Genomic DNA, 20,102 nt, shown 5'->3' with positions numbered 1-20,102 from the left:
TACAGATGAAAGACTGTATGTTTTCTGTATAAAATTATCTCAAACAAAGCTGCTCAGTTGGAAAAAAGCAACAAAAATGCTGTAAAAAGTGTAAAAGGTAAAAAAAAAAAATGTTTAACTCCCAAAACAACCACCGTGGTTGAAAATGTTGTCGGCAAATTATGCAATTTGAAATGTAAGAAACAAAAAAATACAACTGTGAATCCCATTCTACAAAACAATTTGTTAAAATATACAGTCATACAATATACACTGGACTAGAACAAGGCTGTCCACATTTAAAGCCACTTCTCAAGCAGAGTTATTTTTGCTGGTATTTGCCATTTTGTAGTTTCACCTTTTAAAAAGAAATCCTCACCTAACTTCTGACTTCGTAAAAATCTGTTCATAGCCCAAAGCTTTCTCAGTGAAGCAGCCTCCAGTCTCAGATGAGTCAAACATTTGCATGTTTCAGAGTGGAATTCCATGTTTGTTAGATCATCACTCCTCTGTGCCAGTTCTATACTCTGATGTGCATATCATGCTTCTATATGATATGATATTAATCTTCTTTCCAACTTTGTGGCTCTTTATCAACTAAACAAGGTTGTTCTTTAGGTAGAATTCGATTCTCAGTTTGGACTGACATCCAGATCTGTATTTACAGAAGATAATCCAAAATAATGTCTGAACATCTCTAAGACCTCTCGTCCACCTGAGATCCATTAGACTGGATCAGGTGAGGTAAAGAAACAAAAGGGGACGAAGAAGTACTGTAGCTACGGCCCCCTCTTGACATATGAATGGCTCCCCCTGGTGCCCGACCCCTGAATCTATTGGGAGATTGTAACTTCTATTGGATCATAGTACTGTCATGTGGTTGCCTGTTGGCCAGTTTCCCCAGCCCCTGTCACATGACCAATTAATGTTTCCATGGGGACTATCTAAAATTATGACATCAGGGTTTTTCCTACTGTTGTTGGGAACCCAAACCGTTTCGGGCAGCAACAAACCAATGAATGTAACTAAATGATTTCTCTTAGATCTACTGACTGTAGTGGACTTCTTTAGCAAGTTTGGTCTTTAAGCTTTTTGAGTGTCATTCTTTTTTTAATCTGCTTTAGCTTTTCCAACATTTTACACACAGATATGGTCATTTTAATGGTCAAAACAATGTAAAATGAAAAAGAAAAAAAAAGAAAACGTTAAATTTCCTTGAGCAAGGACGCCTAAACTACCTTGCAAAATAAGTGCAAAATACTGGATACCATGAACCCAGCACTGGAATCTTCTTTTTTTTTGTGGCAGACTGTGCTTATACAAAATGTGTATTGTATTCGGATACACAATTTGTGAAATTAATAATGAATGTGATGTTTTATTTAGCAGAATTAAATTGTGTTGTTCTATCCTATCCAATATTTAATTTATATCTAAACAGATTATCTATGCTGTATTCTGATAAAATGTCCACCATGACTAATTATTGGTTCCACCCGTGCCACCCCACTATAAAAATCATGGTAACGCCCCTGAGTAGGTAGATTAAAGGAGTTGTTTTCTCTTCATCCATCATTAAGACGGAAAATCTTTTCTTGCTCTCTCCATTTCCATTTTGCATTTCCTTTCGTGATTGTCCCTCTGTCTGTCCATAATACGATGCCATGCCCGTAACCAAATCATTTTCATATTCAGCTGGTAAATTTGATTTGTCCATCATATCTAGGATGGATTTCAAACAGTTCAGATGGTTCTCTGTTTGCAGGGACTCTCTTTCTTTCTCTCTGTATGTAGAATTCAGTTTGGGGTTATTCAGGTCCATTATAACAGACAGACATGTGGCCTAAACATGGTGTGTGTGTTTTCTGTCCAAGGACAGTTGCATACAGCGATTGCACCAGCATCTGTTTTGAAAGATCTACAATAGAGTTATGGATGTTGTGAATCTGAGTGGTTAAAGTCAATGTTTCTCTAGGATGCTTTAAAGAGGAGAAACTAGAGGTAGCAAAGTTAAAGGTTTGTCTTCTGACGTACATTTAAACAAGGCAGCTTTATTTGTATAGCACTTTTCAGCAGGGGAATTCAAAGTGCTTTACAGAAAAAGATCTAAAAATAAAAGTTACAGTGGAGTACAAGAAATTAAACATTATCGCCAGAAACAATAATAATTCTCGTGCTTTGTTTGCTACTGTTGATAGGTTAACAAACCCTCCAGAACCAGTAGCATCTGAACCTTTATCTACCAAGGACGGCAGCCTCGGCCACAGTGTGTGAATGGTTCCTGTACTATGTAAAAGCTCTTTGACTAGTCGTTGAGACTAGAAAAGCACTATATAAGAACAGCCTAATTGAACCCGTTTATATTTATATTTGTGTGCTCAGATGATTCAAACTAGTTTAGTACTGAGCCAGAAAGGCCAATCCAGTTGTCCAGCCGGTCTAGTAATAAGTCATGGTCTACCGTGTCAAATGCTGCACTGAGATCAAGTAATACTAAGACTGAAATACTAAGACTGAAATTTTACTGTTTAAGTGTTTATGTGAATTTCAATATAGATTTTAACAAGAGCCATCTCAGTGCTGTGGTCAAAAACCTGCCTGGAAGGCATCAAAACCATTGTTTAGTGACAAGAAAAGGTTGACTTGTTGAAAAAAACGCTTTTCCAATCATTTAACTTAAAAATGGAAGGTTTGATATCGGCCTATAGCTGCTTATTAGTGACATATCTAGATTATTCTTTTTAATAGTAGCTTGATGACTACAGTTTTCAGGACTTGTGGGAAGATACCTGAGAGAAAAGACGTGTTCACAATCTGAAAACACCCGTTGGTAGAATACTAAGGCAACAGGAAGAGGTTTTCAGATGTTGTATAATGTCCTCCAGGTTTTTATGGTTGATTGTATGATATTGTGTCGTACTGGAATTCGTTTTGCCTGAACACTGTGACAACACAAATCCTGTACTTAATATGGAGGCACTGACTGTTAGTCTTATTTTCTGAAACTTGGTAGATAAAAGTTCAGATGCTTCTGGTACTGGAGGGTTTGTTAATCTCTCAACAGAAGCAAGCAAAGCACGTTCATTATTATTGTTTCTGGCAATGTCAGAGAAGAAGGACCTCCTTGCATTTCTCAGTTCAAAATTTTAAATGTGAGGTCTCTCTTTATAGGTGTTAGGTAAAGTGGAGATTAGTTTTTTGCCACCTGCGTTCAGCTTTTCAACACTCTCTTTTTTCTCAACAGTATGACATGTCTCCAAGGAGATTTCTTCTTACCAGAGACAGCTTTGACCTTAGTGGGAGCAGTGGCATCAATAACATTTGTAATTTTACAGTTGAAAATTATCTACAAGCTTAGTGAGTGAGACCCTAGAGAGGGCGGGTGTGGAAGTGAAAAGCTGAATGAATGTTTCACTGGTGTTTCCAGTAATATACCGTTTTCTGATTATCTTTGTTTGGACACTTTTGGGCACAGAGATAGTGCCGTTAAAGAAAACACAGGAATGATCAGAGAGAGTAACATCAATCACCACAACCTTGGAAATGTTCAAACCATTGCAGAAAATCAGGTCCAGAGTGTGCCCCTTATTGTGTGTGGGCTTCGTCACATGCCGAGTCAGTCCATAATTTTCAAAAACACATCACAGTTTCTTATTCCCTCTATCCTGGGGGTTGTCAACATGAATGTTGAAATCACCAGCAATAATTACACAATCAAAGTTAATAGAGATTATAGACAGCAGATCAGTGAAGTCATCACAGAAGGTTGCACATTTAGGTGGCCTGTAGATATTTAGAAATATAACTTGAGGGGAAGACCTTAACTGAAGAGCCAAATATTTAAAAGAAGCTAAATTTCCATAAGATATTTGCATACATTGGAATGAGTCATTGAACAAAATAACTCCATCGCCTTTCTTATTCACTCTATTCTTGCTTATAAATTAGTGGGAGCTGACTCGATGAGAACAGTATCACTGTTATTATGGTCTAACCAGGTTTCAGTTAAAAAGACAAAATCTAGATTCTGCTTAATAATAAAATCATTGATTAAAAATGATTCTCTTGCCAAAGACCTAACGTTTAGTAAGGCTAGTGTTGGTGTCTTTTCATTTTTTAGGATAGGCTGTGGCTCACGAGGAATGGATGCTAAATTTGCTAAGTTTGCAGTTAAGTGCTTATTCACCATTCTTTTTCTCTTCCCTATCAACATAAATTGAAGAAGAATTGAATACTCAGGACACGGGTTTGTCTTGGAGAAAGCCATGAGTGCCACTAAGCGTGCAGCCTTGACCCGGCACACATATCAGTTAATGCTTGCTGGATTTTGCACAAAGGCATCCATATCAGTCTGGGGAGAAGGAGTTAACTGACATCCTGGGAGAGGAGCCAGGGGTTGGACAATGGGGGAAGGAAGGGGTGTACATTTGGTTCCAGCATCTACCAGCTGCTTCATCTAGTCAGTGAACTCCCAGATGGGGATGAGGGAAAGCGGGTAAAGGGTGAGTGGAGCGGGTGATGGATCCTTAAAGTCTTCGGGGTTGGTAAGGGGGTTTATCAATATGGTTGGCAAATAATTTAGCAGTCGATAGCTAATCAAGTTATCTTTGCAGCTCTCGTTAAAACGTTGAGATTCCTTTAGATAGCCGACAACTAATCAATTAATATTCATAATGACCCCCAAAACCAAAATGTTTGAATGCATAGAGAAGGATGCAGTCTCTTTAACCTGCAACTGTTAAACATGCATTTACTGTTGGCAGAGAAGGGAATGGTTAAAGGAGATGGTATTTACAAACTCTAGGGTAGATCCTTATCTTCTTATGAATACTAACAGCGCTGGTTTTCAGAATATACAGTACATTCTCCGTTAGTGGGGGAAATGGGCTGGTCATACATTCTTAATTATGAATACAGTCAATTAACACAGTGTGCATGTGTGTGAGAGCTAGTTTTAGAGCATATCAGTGTGTCTGTTTTTAAAAAGCACTTTTGTGAGTATTTGTGGGCACAATTATGTCTCTTTCTTTGATCTTTTTTTCTAATCATTCTTGTCTTTTTTTAATCTGATTCTGCGCTTTGCAAAAGGCGCATCACGCTGCTCTAAGTGCCAAAAGTGAACCACTAATCCAGTCAGCAGACTCCCGCTGAGGAGCAGAAAGCAGGTAAATGGGATTGTTTGTGTCAACTCAACACATCATCAACGTCAGAGTATTTACTCTCCCCTTGTTCTCTACTTGTTTGTCACTTATTCTCTCTTTCATTTCATATTCACATTCTCAGGTGCTTATTTTAGCAGAAACTCAAATCTTTTTTCTGTAAATAGGTATAGTCTTGTCTCAGTGAGGAATCCGAAATAGATGCTATTTAAGCCTTTAGTCACTCTCTTGCCTTGTCTTTCCATCTATTTTGTTGTTTGTCTTCTGTCCCCTGTGGTGTGTGCTGCATTCCAAGCCTGGAAACTTAAACTGATTGATCGATTTATTGGGATCGCCATTAGCCGGGGCCATAGCCACAGCTATTCTTCCCGGAGTCCAGCTAAAGCTTTTCCAGCTCCACATTACCAAGCATCACTATTACATTAAAAACAAACAAATAACATTCAATGCATCACTATAAGAAAAACATCCAAAATAATAACAAGACATAATAACATTTAACACAGCACATAACAACAGAAGACAACAGAGGACCTGCTTTAAATTAATCAGAAAGAAAAGATGATATTGGGATATTGATTATTGATAATATGACCAAGCAAATACACACATAACACCCTTACGGATCCTAACAGCATTCCTTAAGTATTAACCAATGCAGAATATTGCTCAGCTAGGAGATGTTCTGTAAGTATTACTTTGAATTGAGATTTTCTACATGTTGTTGAATAACATGACGAGGCATTGCATTCCAATTAACCATTGCTCCATATACTTCGGTGCGTTTCCCTTTGTTTGTTTTTACCTTAGGTAATGTGAATCTGTCCTCCATAGCATGTCTAGTGCTATAGTCCTGTTTATCAGAACTATTCCCAAGATGCTGATACAACACCCTTAGCTGTTAAGTTACTAGAGTATTTCTCATAAAGTTGAGTAATGAGGCAGTTAATCTATTCCTTACACTTAACCAGGATAGGCAGCCTTGCATAACATCAACCCTCGATCGAGTGGGCATCTTAGTAAACAAGGTGCGGCCTTGTTTGGAGAAATCTGCAATTTCTTTATAGATGATATGGCAGAACCTGACCAACATTATTGTGGAGAAAATTTGAACATCTCCTTATACCTGAAAGACCTCTATCCATTTTCTCACCACCCCATCAATGTATTGAGACCAGGATAATTTACTATCAACTGTAATGCCAAGAAGCTTGGTCCGTTATCCACATGCCTGGTAATGAAGTGTCCTTCTGTTTCTAGAAATGATGAAGTAGCTTTGGATTGACTGCCATTCATCTCATTTAGAATATTCCACATTTTCTTACCATCATGCGTTGCATTCCTAATCACATTTTCATAATGCAGCTTCTTTTTCTTTTTATTTAATTTAGTCACATAATTTCTAAGCTTGCGGTAAAATTGCCATTTGCTTTGCTTGACCTCTCAATCGTTCAATTCCTCATCAATCCAATAAGATCTCACATGTTTAACGCTTTTTCTTTTCACAGGTGCATACTCAGCAATTATTTCTACAAAGAGCTCATTAAAAGCCTCAACAGCGTCATTTGGATTATCCAGCCCGTGGGCCTTGAGTTTTACATTGATGCTCTAAACATTTTAACATTAACACATTTACATGAAGGGTTAACACAGTCCGCTACAATATGTCACGGCGTTGCTAAAACAACCAAAACAGTGGTCTAGTTTTACTAGACATAAGGACATTTGCTAATTTCATGTACAAGATGTTTTGTTGATTTCATGAAGTCTTTATGTCAGTCATTGTGTATGAAAACAGAGTAATTACCTCTTTAATTAATCATTTGTGTATCAATTATCTGCATTACCATAAGCGTGTGTGTGTCATCTCTGACGGGATGTTTACGACAAACCTTGTGCATTTCTTCATTCATATTAATGTGATATTCACATTGACAGACACGCTCATCTAATCAGTGTGAGATTTACTGTACACTGGGGAAAAAGACGCAGGATGAAACAAGGGATGACAATTATTAATAGGTGCTTAACTGTTGTGTGCGTGCAATTGTAATAACTGCAGTTAATATCTGAAATGCAAAGCAGTTAAAATTACACTGACAAATTAGAAAATAGCAGCTCAGTGGGTTTGCCTCATTCAGAGGACTTGTAGTCAGTGTTGTTGGACAACTTTGAGTTAGGGCTGCATCTAGGCTAAATGTTGTTTTCTTTGTCGCTTAATCTGTAGATTATGTTCTCGATTGATCCGTTAGTTGTTTGGTCTATAAAATGTCAGAATTGTAAAATATGCGGATCATTGTTTTCCAAAAGCCCAAGATGACTGTTTTGTCCAGAACTCAAAGATATTCAATTGACTGTCAAAGAGGAGAGAAGAAACATGCACATTTAACAAGCTGCAATCAGGGAATTTTTCCTTTTATAAAAAAATAAAAAATAAATAACCACTTAAACCAATTAATAGATTATCAAAATAGTTGGCGATTAATTGACAGTAATAGTTGACAACTAATCCATTCATCTTTGCAGCTCTACTTTTAGCTAACATCTATTACCACAACTGTAAGCAGGTGTTATTATCTATATAGTCTCATTTACCAGACCCTCTTCCAAAGCGTTCTGGAGGAGGGTGCACATGTAAATGTGTTAATGCTCTGGTTTATTATATATGGAGAAAAGCAGCGATGCCACTGCCAAATAGGGTTGAGGGAACTTTGGTACGTTTAAACGTAGTTTTAATTGTGCAACAGATAACTCTGATTGGACAGATAGTCTAGCTAGCTGTCTGGATTTACCCTGTAGAGATCTGAGGAACTATTAACCATAATCCTCAGAAATCCACCTGAGGTTAAAATGCCAACACAAAAGGAAACCCAAGGCAATGGAAATCCGGCCTAAATAATTAAAATCCGGAGGATTTTCCGGTGGCAACGGAGCAATCCCTGAAGTAGAATGTCAATGACAGACTATTATCCATTTAAACTCACCTGTGTCAGGTCCTTGCTCCGTGTCCTTCTTCTTGTCGCTGATGTCTTTGTGCGACACGAGGAACAGAACCACCTCCCCCTTTTCATTCTTGATGGGTACGATGTCGAGAAGACACCAGAACTGTGTTCCTGGAAAGAGACAACACGTCAACGTCAACGTCAATCTTTTCCACCCAAATATACAAGGGATGAACGATCAAAATAACAATGTGAGCAGATAAAACATGTCATGGAGCATTATGACATGAGACACCATCCAAACCACTCTATATTCTTATGCAAGGATCAGTAGGTTTGGGAATCAGAAAATATAATTAAATGAAGAATAAAAAAAAAATTTCAAATAAGAAGTGTAATTAAACAAAATAAATGAAATAAGTGTTGCACATAGGATTAATCCAGGTCTTTTACAATTAGCTAATCACATTTTTTCAAATTTAATAACGATTAATCGTTCAGTCCTAGGTCCCTGTTTGGTACAAATCCTAAAAAGCACACCATAATCATTTTATTGAATCATTTTTTTCCCCACTGAAATAAGAATGACACAAAACCGATCATTGCCTCATATATCATGAAATCAGTCAAAAATAATTACGATTATATATTTTCCCTAACATGCACGTTCAAATATAGTGTAATACTATGTTAACTGACAGAGTAACAGCTAAACATCAACTATTCAATCACAGCCAACCAACCAAAGCTAAGCATGTTAGTATGAAGCTTAGGAGTCGACATGTTGCAGCAGTGTCTCAGTATTCAAACACTAGAAACATTACATAGCTAAAGTACCAAAAGAAAAAGTACTCATCATGCAGAATGACCAATTTCAGACTGATCTAGACCATATTATTGGATTATAATTAGTGAAGCCTTAATGTGTTCATCACTTTAATGTTGCAGCTCGTAAAGCTGGAGCTCATTTTAACCACATCCTCTGCTGGGAGGCTCATGAATTTCCTCCTGGGGATCAAGAAAATTCCATACTAATCTATAACATTAAATCATAATTATTATTTCTATATGACATGATATTTGCATATGATTAATTATATCTTGTATTACATTACTTATTGTACATTTATTCCCTATTCATGAAATGTAGTGCAGTCCAAAGTACAAAATGCACTTCTGAAATGTAGTGCAATAGAGTTATTACATCGATGAAACAAACATTGTACTTCGGTATCATGTACTCTCCATTAAAAACGCAGAAAAATCTTAATTTTAGACAACAGGAAACGATCCTAACAGTTGTATTAGGTGTTTACTCATCTAATAAATTCAGCTGAACTTGCTGGCCTGTTTATTGTTGGGTAGTTTAATTTATAATAAAACATATTTTATAAACAACACATGTTTTGTGTGCAATAACCTAATTTGTAAAGTAAAACTGTCAGATGAATGTAGTGGAGTAAAATGTAAAATATTTCTCTCTGAAATGTAGCAAAGTAGAAAGTGGCATGAAAAGAAAAGACTCAAGTAAAGTACAAGTACCTCAACATCTGTCCTTAAAGCAACACTAAGGGACTCTTCCTGATTCGGTCCCCCTGCAGGTTGGAAGCGGACTTGTCCATTACCGCTGTCCTAATTCAAACTTCCATTATGTAATGTAATGGACATTTCCACTTCCAACCTATAGAGGAGCGGAAGCGGGAAAAGTTCCTTAGTGTTGCTTTAAGTAATTGGGTAAATGTACTTAGTAACATTCCACCAGTGGCATTTTAATAGTTTTAATCTAATATATACAGTATTTAATTATGAAATGGGGGCATTCTGCAAATATGTGTTCAAGTGGGTTCATGGTAATGAAGAAACATTGGTTTTTATAGCTGTTGGACAACAATTGAGCTTTATGGCACAAAGGAAGAAGATTTAAATGGCTTCATACACTCACATAATACGTGTTTTCTTTATAGGTTCATTGCTGGTTTTTGTCTTTTCATGGGATTTGCTGACATTAAGAAAAGTAACCCCTGCTGCTGCTGCTACATTCATGCATGAAATCAGGCTAAACGCAGCTGTTTTGGTGTTCTGTTACTCACCTGTAATCCGTGACTTTGTGTACTGCATGTGGCACACTGCCTACTGTCTTTCTGCAACTACAAGACTAATTCCCTACAGGGAGATCATGCATGTAAATAATGCATTTTCACAAGCGAGAGGACAGGTTCAATAAAAACATCAACCATATTGAGGCTGGATGTGTCCCCGTTTGGCTGGAACACGATGGTAAACAATCCCAGTACTGTAACAGCATGTGCTGTCCTTTTTTCTGCCTTTCCATGCATAATTATTAGCAATTAGACAGACATCATATTGATTATTAATTATTATTATTATTATTAGGAGTAGTAGTAGTAGTAGTAGTAGTAGTAGTAGTAAGGTTTTCAATTAAATCTAATGAATTTTCTTTATTGGCATGAACCAAAAAAAGAAAATGTTGCCAAAGCAGTTATATTCAGTCATATGTGCTTGTGGTTAATTCGTTTTCTAGATTTTTTTTTATATATATATATAAACATGTAACATTATTACTGATGTCTTTTTCTTCAATGCAAATATCATAAATATTTATTAGAGATGGTCAAATTTTTTGCTTACCAACACAGATTCTGATTCCTGAACTTGTGTTTCGGCCGATACGAGTACTGATCCGATACCAGCGTGTCATATACTGTATTTTATCATGTTTTAACAGCTGTATACTACGATCCCTGTATGGATGTCATATGATTTCTATCTTTGTTGTCGGTCTGCCTCACTTTAAACTCTTTGTGAAACATGAACAAACACAAACAATGAATGCCACAGAACTTTCTTTTTTCATCCAGTCTGACAGTTTGATTTCTATCATAAATTAACTGCTCTAATGTAGATTTTCTACATACATCGGTGCATAAACTCCAGCACTTCCTGATACCAGCGTTAGTATCGCAGGCGATACCCATACTAGTATCAGAACATTTCTAATATTTATTTCTCAACCCTGCCCACGTAGTGTTAGCTCAGTGCACCAGCAGAGCAGCCATTAGCCATGCTATTCTTCTAGCATCCCTTGAAAAGTGGTCCATGGACCACTGGTGGTCCGCAAGTAGATTTGGTACACATATCATGGTTTTAGTATTACTACTGGAGTGAAAACGCTAAAGTTGGAAACAGGCTGACTCTGTGAGCAGAGCAGTCGGAGTAACGGCGCTCGCGAAACAAGGTCTGATTATTTAAATGAAAGATCATGTCGTCTTTATGAGATGGCAAGTCTTTGCACCAAGGGACCTGGACTGTAGGAAGAACAGGACTTCTGCAGTTTGGCAGCATTTGGGGTTCCGGCCTAGAGAGAAGGGGGGGCGTTTAGTATTAGTGGTTGGTATTCAGTTTCTGAACGGTGGAGGCACAAGCCAACAGTTTGGTGACACCGTCTGAGTCCCACGTCATCATTTTTAATTAGTCACAGTAACAACATATACCGCAGTAAAATAGGGAGGAGGTATCAACATTTGGATACAGCCTAACTCTAACACACACACACACACACACACACACACACACACACACACACACACACAAAAGCTGGTTTTACAATGGAAATGCAAAAAATATGCACAAGTCCAGAACACAGGACCTTTTTCCTGTATTTACTTTCTTGCTCCCGCTTCAGACACATCCGACCAATAAGAGGAGTGAATCTGCTTGCGTGATTTGTAATGACGCATATTGGTATGCTGGTATTTTTTCCAGGTGTAAAAAAAAAAAAAAACAACCAAGAGGAAATCGCTCCAAGTTTGAAAACTCAACTGATTCGGACCAAAGCAAATGAACAACAGGTGTAAAAAACACCATATGCATTACTATTTGAATTGGCCAATTTGCCATGTTGTTGCGAGACTTCAGAAATACAGCCGCTGTTTTGCGACATTCTCTCCAGTTTACATCACAAAAGGATCAGTGTGATATTTTAAGGAAATTAAAGTTGTCCTTGTTCTAAAACAGCTTGAGAAACTCTGCTTTATGGCTCATGGATGGCAGTCCTGACAAATTTAGTGGTCTTTGCACTTTTTAACATGACTATTTTTTTCCCCCTGTAACTTTTTAGATTTTTTTTTTTTTAATGTTTATTCAAAGTCATCCCTGTTTATTTGTTTGGCATGTAAACCATATTTATAGGAGTATATTATGAGTCTGTACTAAAATGCAATTTTAAAACGGTGCCCCAGGCATTTCATCAAACGCAATCATCAGGTATTTTTTTAAATTCTTCTGTAACTTTTAGATTTAGTTATATTTGTTTATAGATTTGAATTCCCAGTAATTCCAGCTAATTAAATTTTCAAAATTTTGCCCTGGGCGTTGGTGAGAGAAGCAGGGTGATCTGAGAGAAAGAGCTGTATATAAACTTGTTTATTCTCTCCATTACTACACTGTGGAACAGCTTAAATGCTAATGTGAGCTCATGGAGAACTAATAAAACACACAAAACACTTTTAATTTGTCAAAAGCTTACTCCATAAAGTATGAATACCCAAAATGTATACTTAAGTAAGGTTAAGAAGCCCCCATCCATGCTCCTGTTTGGACGTTTAAGTTTTTCTTTGTCTAAAGACCACTGAGCAAAACCAAAAGCAGAAAAACAGAGGTATTATATAAGCCTTTAACATAAAGCAACACAGAGTTGGAAAACCTTTTCTCAAATGAAAAATTTGAAGTATTTCATATTTTATTATCAGCGCTCCATGAGCTCACATTAGTTTTCAAGCTGTTCTACAGGGCAGCAATGGAAAGACTAAACACGTTTATATAACGCCTGGGGTACAAAAAATTGCATTCTAGTGCATACACACTCATAAGATATTCATACAAATATTAGTTACAGGCAAATACATTAACCGGAATGACTGGGAAACACATTTAATTTTCTTTTTTTTAGGTTTAAAAAAAAAAGTCAGCGGATTAGTATCAGCATTGCCATCCATAGAGCTATAGAGCAGCGTATCTCAAAACATCATCAGACCAAGAACCACTTACCCAACTAAAAAAAGTTCAGGGACCACCTACTTGCCAAAATATCCCCCAATTTCTCCAAAAAGCCATCGATGCATCTTGTCTGTTGACAGGAACTTTTCTCCTCCAAATTTCTTTTGAATGTCACGCTGATCATTGCACGTTGTACATAAAAACAAAAATAAAGTGGTTGAGAATCCACCACGTATTCTGAGTCCCATTTTAGAATAGAGAGGCAAAGTCCCATGGGACCTTATTTCCAAAGTTTTCTCCTGTTTAAGAACTATTGATGTAAAGGAAAATCAGTCTAGCAAGTCAAGGAAAAGAATCACTGGATGCTAGCTGTATAAATCTTGAACCTTACTTAATGGGTGACTTCAACATAGATTGGAATTCTTCTGACTGCCCTAGGAAAATCTGATTTATGAGCACAGCAACGACATGTTGATTATCACAGGTAATTATTAAACTGACTAGAATATGTATAAAAAGTGATGACTCTCAATCAGCTTCCTGTACTGACCACATGTCTATAAATAGACTAGAATTTTGCTCAAATTATTTATCTGTGCCAATTGGTTGCAGTGACCATAAACTTACTCCAATTGTAAGGAAAACAAAAGTTCCTAAATCAGGTCAAAAAGAATAATGGAAAGTTAATTTAAAAGATTCAATCAATTGCAATATGACGGTGTCAGAAATGCTAACTGGTCAGAGGTATTTCTACAAAAGGATCCAGAGAAAGCATTTCAGCTTTTTGATCAAACTTTAATGACAATTGTAGAAAATCATGCACCTTGTGGAACATGGAGTGCCTCAGGGAGGTTGTCTTGGACCACTCCTCTACACAATCTTTACTAATGATTTACCATCTGTTTTTGATAAAGCAAGCATTTCAATGTTTGCTGATGATGCCACTATATATTTATCAGTAACTGATATTGGAGATCTAAATATCTAAACTACAGAGAGAGCTACAGTCAGTGGTGGTCTGGATCAGGAGACCACACAAACCACTTCCGGTTCAACTGGAGGACGCACCGATCGGATAACAGAGTGAGCCCTGAAGAAAATCTACGTTAAAGTATTTTATTTTCTGTTCTTTTCCTTTTATAACTGACTGTCAAACTAGATAATAAAAGAAAGTTCTGTGGCGTTAACTGTTTGAGAATTTAACTTGAGGCAGACCAACAATGATAGAAATCATGTCCCATCCATACAGGGACAGTAGTATACAGGTGTTCAAACACAATAAAATATATGACACACTGTTATCGGATCCGTACTCGGTATCGGCCGATACGCAAGTTCAGGGATCATTCTCTGTATCAGGAACAAAAAATGGTATTGGACCATCTCCACCGACAAGTCGAGGAGCTGTCAAATAAGGGTCATAGGATGTACCTCTTATCTCTCACAATGCGTTTTTATCAGCCTAAGAAAGAGCAAAATACTTGTGTGAGTAATTTAACATCCCGGTACCAAATGAACACACTCTCACAGCAAAACGTCACTTAGAAACTCGGAAGTGAATAGTCTTTCTGATAACCTATTTTCACAGTCTTGTACTTCAGTTTTAAGACTAACATACTTTCTTGACTTGAAAAAATGTGCATTAACCGGATGTGACATGGACCACTATTGGACACAGTAAGCAAATATAAATAATAACGTATTCCTGGTGCAGTCTCACCTTCCTTCTTGTAGAAAACCAACTCTGTCTTGAACTCCTTCCTCTCAATCAGGGCTCCTTGGATCTGGGCCGTGGACTTGTCGCTCGTTTCGGGGCCGTACAGGAAGTGGCAAGCGCAACTCTTCTGCATGAGCTCGGCGCGGGCGTAGCCGGTGAGCTCGCAGAAACCGTCAGAGCAGTAGACGATGGGGTAGAGCGACTGAACCTGGGCGTTTCCCAGAACAAAGTTGCTGTCTGCAAAGAGAGAGCGGAGGAAGGACACAGTGATGAATACGGTTGTGAAAAGGCAAACCACTAAAATGATGAGTAGAATTCACTGCAGAATTCAGCTCCAGAACATCTGATTTGTGACTCATACCAGACCTTTATGAGCTCTGAAGAGTGGACAGCACGACTACTGATTAGCCGCTTTCGGGCAGAGACCTTGTAACTCCATATTTGGTCATTTGAACTCTTTTTGTAAATCAGTGCCATTGTCACCCTTTTCAAAAATTCGCCTTTTTCCAAATCCAGAAAAGCAACGGTTTTGGCCGACAGTGACGATAGGTATTTGCAAAATTGTTCTAATTTCTATTTGTAGTCAGTATCTTGGACCTTCATTTAGAATTCTATTTTACCAAAGATTTCATTTTAGAGAGATCTTTAAGGGCCTGCCAAGAGAAAACCTCTGGGGATAACGCACAAAACTTCAGACGTTTTTGGTTTCTGTGGTAGACGGACAAGTACTGAATAAAAAAAACTATTTAATCTCAATCTTCAAACACTCAAAGTAGACTTTTCACCATATTTGTATTCTGCGTTGCTCAAAGAAACTGCTGCGTTCATTTCCATTAAAACATTCAACATGAAAAGAGGCCTCATTGTGAGAGAGGAGACAGATTGCTGCAAGCACAGCTGTTGGTTCCCAGAGCAAGGAGATCGGTAACAACAATTGATCGGGTGAAGCAAACACTGTCGAGAGTCATCCCAGAACCTTATGAGGTTTCGTTAATTGGGTATAGCCAACAGCACATCCACCCTCCCTCAAGTAACAATCTTGTGTACAGGCGGGAACATGATCCTCTGTTTGCTCGCTTTACAAACACAGCTATGCTCTCGGCCTTTTGATTGGTGATCAGCAGAAGAGAGATGGAGGAGTGTGTGTGTGTGTGTGTGTGTGTCAATACCAAGTGGAAATGTTTGCCAGCGCATATTCAGTTAATGGACTATTTATTACTTTGTGCTGAGGCGTTCTCATTGATCCATCAATTCTAACGACCCTCTAGACCCCCTTATTAAATATTTTATGGCCCAAAACTGATGTGTGAGGCCTGTGTTTCTCTGGGTTTGTGTGCATTGCATTGTCTGTGTTGCTTTGAGCCGTTTTGAGAGACAATGAGTAAGAGCTTATAAAATCAAAGAGAAAGAAGCATAAGGAGGGAAGGATACATGTTTCTGTGAAATAAGAGGGAGGATGTGCATGTATGCATCCATGGGTGGCTTTCAGTGCAGGAGTTTACTGAATTTTCACGCAGGGTTGTGGAATAAATGAATTTTGATTGCGATTTTGGCTCCTGATGATCACAAAAGCAATGGAATAGAGAAAACCAATTACTTTGTGCATTCCATTCTGCAAGTAAACTCTAATGCACTTGCACTTTCACCCCTCACGAAGAACAAACTGTTGTTCAAAGTTTCCTCTGCTGAAGCTGCGGCGGAGAGCTGTGGTCTTAGGTGCCTCAAGGGGCGGTAACCCACGAACACCTTGGTGGACACCGGCTACCTTAATACACACAAGAGTCGAGGAAGAGACTATAATTATAATTAGGTGATTTTGTTTGGGCGGGGGGAGACGCTGCCTTAATACACACAAGAGTTGAGGAAGAGACTGAGTTGAATCTGCCCTTTGTAAATTCATGCTCTTCTTTAACTGCCCGTTTGCCCCTGCAATGCATTGTCATGAAGGGGCATGTACGATATTGTACAAAAATTTATTCACACAGTACTTACGTATTTTATTTTTTTATACGAATGGTTTGTGAGTACAGCGTGGCCTGCTTACTCATTCCATGTTGACACCAATTAAGCAGAAGCCAGTGTTTCCATTCAGTCTTATAATAAAAAACATGTCTGTATCTGTGCTTGTGCAATATATTGTGCACAATGTTTGCTCTGTAATATAATAAGAGGTCCTCAAACAAAAAGCTGTGCTGTATGTACAGCCTGGAAAATGCAGCTGTAGGCAACGCTTAATCCAGACAGATCACAAAGCTACAGCCATGACTGGACGTTAATGTGTACTTACAAGTCTCCAATCTCATCAACTTGTCAGCAGAGTGATCCATGTCTCTCTCTGGGGAACATCTGACAGGCTACCTGTACAAAATCATAACCATGTCCCCGCTGACGTCTATTGTCCAACCCAGAGGCAAAATAGCCACTTGTGGAAAAGCTTGCTGTATGGCTTCACGTACCATGGCCTCGTTCACGGCAAGTGGTTTGTGCCGTTGTTAGTCTTTTGTATGATTCATTTTTGTCAAACTCTGGGACAATCAATTAATTAAACTCCTGTATGCTTCTTTCCAGGTTTCATTTCCCAGAAATGCAAATGTCCAACTAAAGTTCTTGCTTCAGCAAAGATGTGTTTCAAAACCTATTTAAGATTTTTCTGTTTCCTGCTTTTTTTTTTAAAAAGAAGATGAATTAGCTTGAGTTGAGAAAACCTAAAGGGAGCTAAAGCTAAAGGGATCAATCCTGAAACCCTGAAAACTAATTGTTCCCTCCCCAATTATTTAATTTGAAAACTTTAGCCCCAATAGATAATATGATTCACTGGGGGCAGGAAATGCATTTTCTATGTCATACATGCAATATATAGCCATAATAATAACTATACTTATACCAATACAATCTGTTCTGCTCTTCTGGAATATGTCATTATGGAACATGTGTATCCACACAAAGCACATGCAAATCACTGCCCCAACTTCTTGGAAGTATCTGGATATCGGGTTCCTGAAAATCCCAGACTCTGCCATTGACCATACTAACTACTACATAGCAAGGTAACTAGTAATACTTTCTTTAATGGCTATAGCAGGATAAGTACCAGGCATACATCATATTAAAACCTGGTTTTATTCACATCATATCCAATCAACCCGCAGGCTTTGCTCTCCTTTTTTCCTCCTCGTCAGTGGCCATTATGTTGCTCTCTTTATGCTGTCACTCACTTTCTGTCAGTGAAGTAGCTATTATTTTCAGACATTATCATTGTGCTACTCTCCAGACGGGTTTTTGCAAAAGTGCTGTGACAAAATATGAACAGTGTTACTGTGACATTAAAAAGACAGTGTAATTGTTTGCATTTCCTAATCCGACAATTGGTAATGTTACCAACTGTTGCTGCTCAATTACAATTACATGACAAATTGCTCGCAATCAGTGTCCCCAAAGTCAAGCAGCTAGTGTCAGGATAGTGAAGCAGCGCAATCTTTTTCAGAGATACAATCACATTAAAGTGTGTCTGTCTGCTGGTTGCTGTATTTATTGGACTTTATAAACTGTCAGAGTAAATGATGGTGAAAATATTCCTCCACCTGTTTCTCCGTCTCTCTCATTCTTTTTTTTTTTATTCTGCTACCTAGAGCTTTCTCACTGTGTTGCAGTCGCACAGCAGAGTCAGAAATAAAATATAGAAACCCTTAAGTTGCAAAAAACTTCATCACCCTGGTACTATATATGAAATATTTCCTCTGGCTTCCAGATTCCTAGTGGCACATTAGTGTCTCAGAAGCAAAACTTCCAAACCTTGTTATACCACAGTTATAGCACAAGAGTTTGACAAGTCCACAAACCTCACAACATACAGTCATGCCAGCTTAACACTGTAGAAAACACAGATAGAATCTAACCCCTAATATCAAATCACTAAAGAACTCTTGACACTGACATGAGAGGACAGCAGGAAACTTTCTACCACCATGAACTACTTTCACCACGTGATAAGGAAGTTGACAATCTGTCAATCACTCCAAAACATTTTTAAAGAGCTCTGTTTTCCATATCCACCTTCGCAGTCCATTTTGGAGAGTGTCGTAATGCCACCGTTTCCCTGGTTATAAAATGTTTGGTATGCAGCAGTGGAAGACGTATTCAGATTCTGTACTTAAGTCCATCCATCTTCATCCGCTTATCCGGTATCGGGTCGGAGGGGCAGCAGCTCCAGCAGGGACCCCAAACTTCCCTTTCTTCTTTACTTAAGTAAAAATACTAATACCACAATGTAAAAACTACTCTGTTACAAGAAAACATTCTGCATTTACAATGTTACTTAAAGGTGCAGTAGGTAAGCTATAAAACTAACGTTCTGTCATATTTTGTGGTTGTAAAACAGGGTCAGCTTTGTAGAAGTCTATGAGAAAGTGACCAACTTCTCACTTGATTGAAAATCGGCAATAAAGCAGGGGGTGTTTTAGGGGTATGATGTGATTAACAGAAACAGGATTTTAACCCCGACATTATTCCTGGGGAGCAATCAGGAAAGGTTAACACATTGAACATTTGCGCTCACAGTTGCTTAATTGTCATTAGTATGAGAACAAAAATGAGATTTTAACTGTGTTGGGCTCTGACATAAATATCTTAATGCCTAAGCGGTTACTGCTCTATCAGACGCAGGCCGGGCTCGAACAGAAACATGCGGCTCAATCAGCACGCTAGCTCAGATCCACCAATCAGGGCCAAGGGGAGTGTTACTGCATGTCAGTCAGTGCTGATGCACACGCGTTACATAGCGTCCTCCCCTCTCCCTTCTCCGCGCCACAGAACATTAACATATATACAGTCCTTGCCATGCACACAAGCAGCAGATAGGTTCCCCCCCCACTCTATCGTGCACAGCTCTCCCTGGTCAGGGGGAGGGGCTTAGGAAACCGTTTTAGGCTTAAGCGGAAAGGGGGGAGGGACTAAGAAGCTGTCGATGTATACATCTTTTGGACCTGGATCTTTGCAATCCTACCTAGGGCACCTTTAAGTAAAAGTCTGAAAGTATTATTGGGAAAATTTACTTTTAAAGTATTAAAATTAGAAGTACTCAACGCAGAAAAATCCTCACATTTTAGAAATTAGCTAATCATTTCAACTTGTAGTTGAATAATTTACTGCATATTGTTGGGTAGTTTAACTTAGCATAAAACATTGTATTTCATAAACTACCTGTGTTGTGTGTGCAGAAATCTAGTAACTAAAGCTGTCAGATGAACGTAGTGCAGTACGTTATATATATATATATATATATATATATAT

At 38.2% G+C, this 20,102-nt stretch overlaps 1 protein-coding gene across 1 annotated transcript in view; it reads right to left on the bottom strand.

The window, feature by feature from the left end:
- The window catches only part of kcnh3 (potassium voltage-gated channel, subfamily H (eag-related), member 3), a 136,130-nt gene that overhangs the window by 39,512 nt on the left and 76,516 nt on the right, over window positions 1-20,102 (bottom strand). The window contains exons 2-3 of the mRNA XM_034885859.1: window positions 14,817-15,050; window positions 8,123-8,251 (exon numbers count right to left, since the gene is read on the bottom strand). Coding sequence (XP_034741750.1) covers window positions 8,123-8,251; window positions 14,817-15,050 — 363 coding nt within the window. The remainder of the gene's footprint in view (window positions 1-8,122; window positions 8,252-14,816; window positions 15,051-20,102) is intronic.

Source organism: Etheostoma cragini, chromosome 11 (genome assembly GCF_013103735.1).
Source record: "Etheostoma cragini isolate CJK2018 chromosome 11, CSU_Ecrag_1.0, whole genome shotgun sequence".
NCBI lineage: Eukaryota > Metazoa > Chordata > Actinopteri > Perciformes > Percidae > Etheostoma > Etheostoma cragini.
Note: the sequence above shows the minus strand (reverse complement) of the source record. Positions and strands in the feature narration are given on the sequence as shown.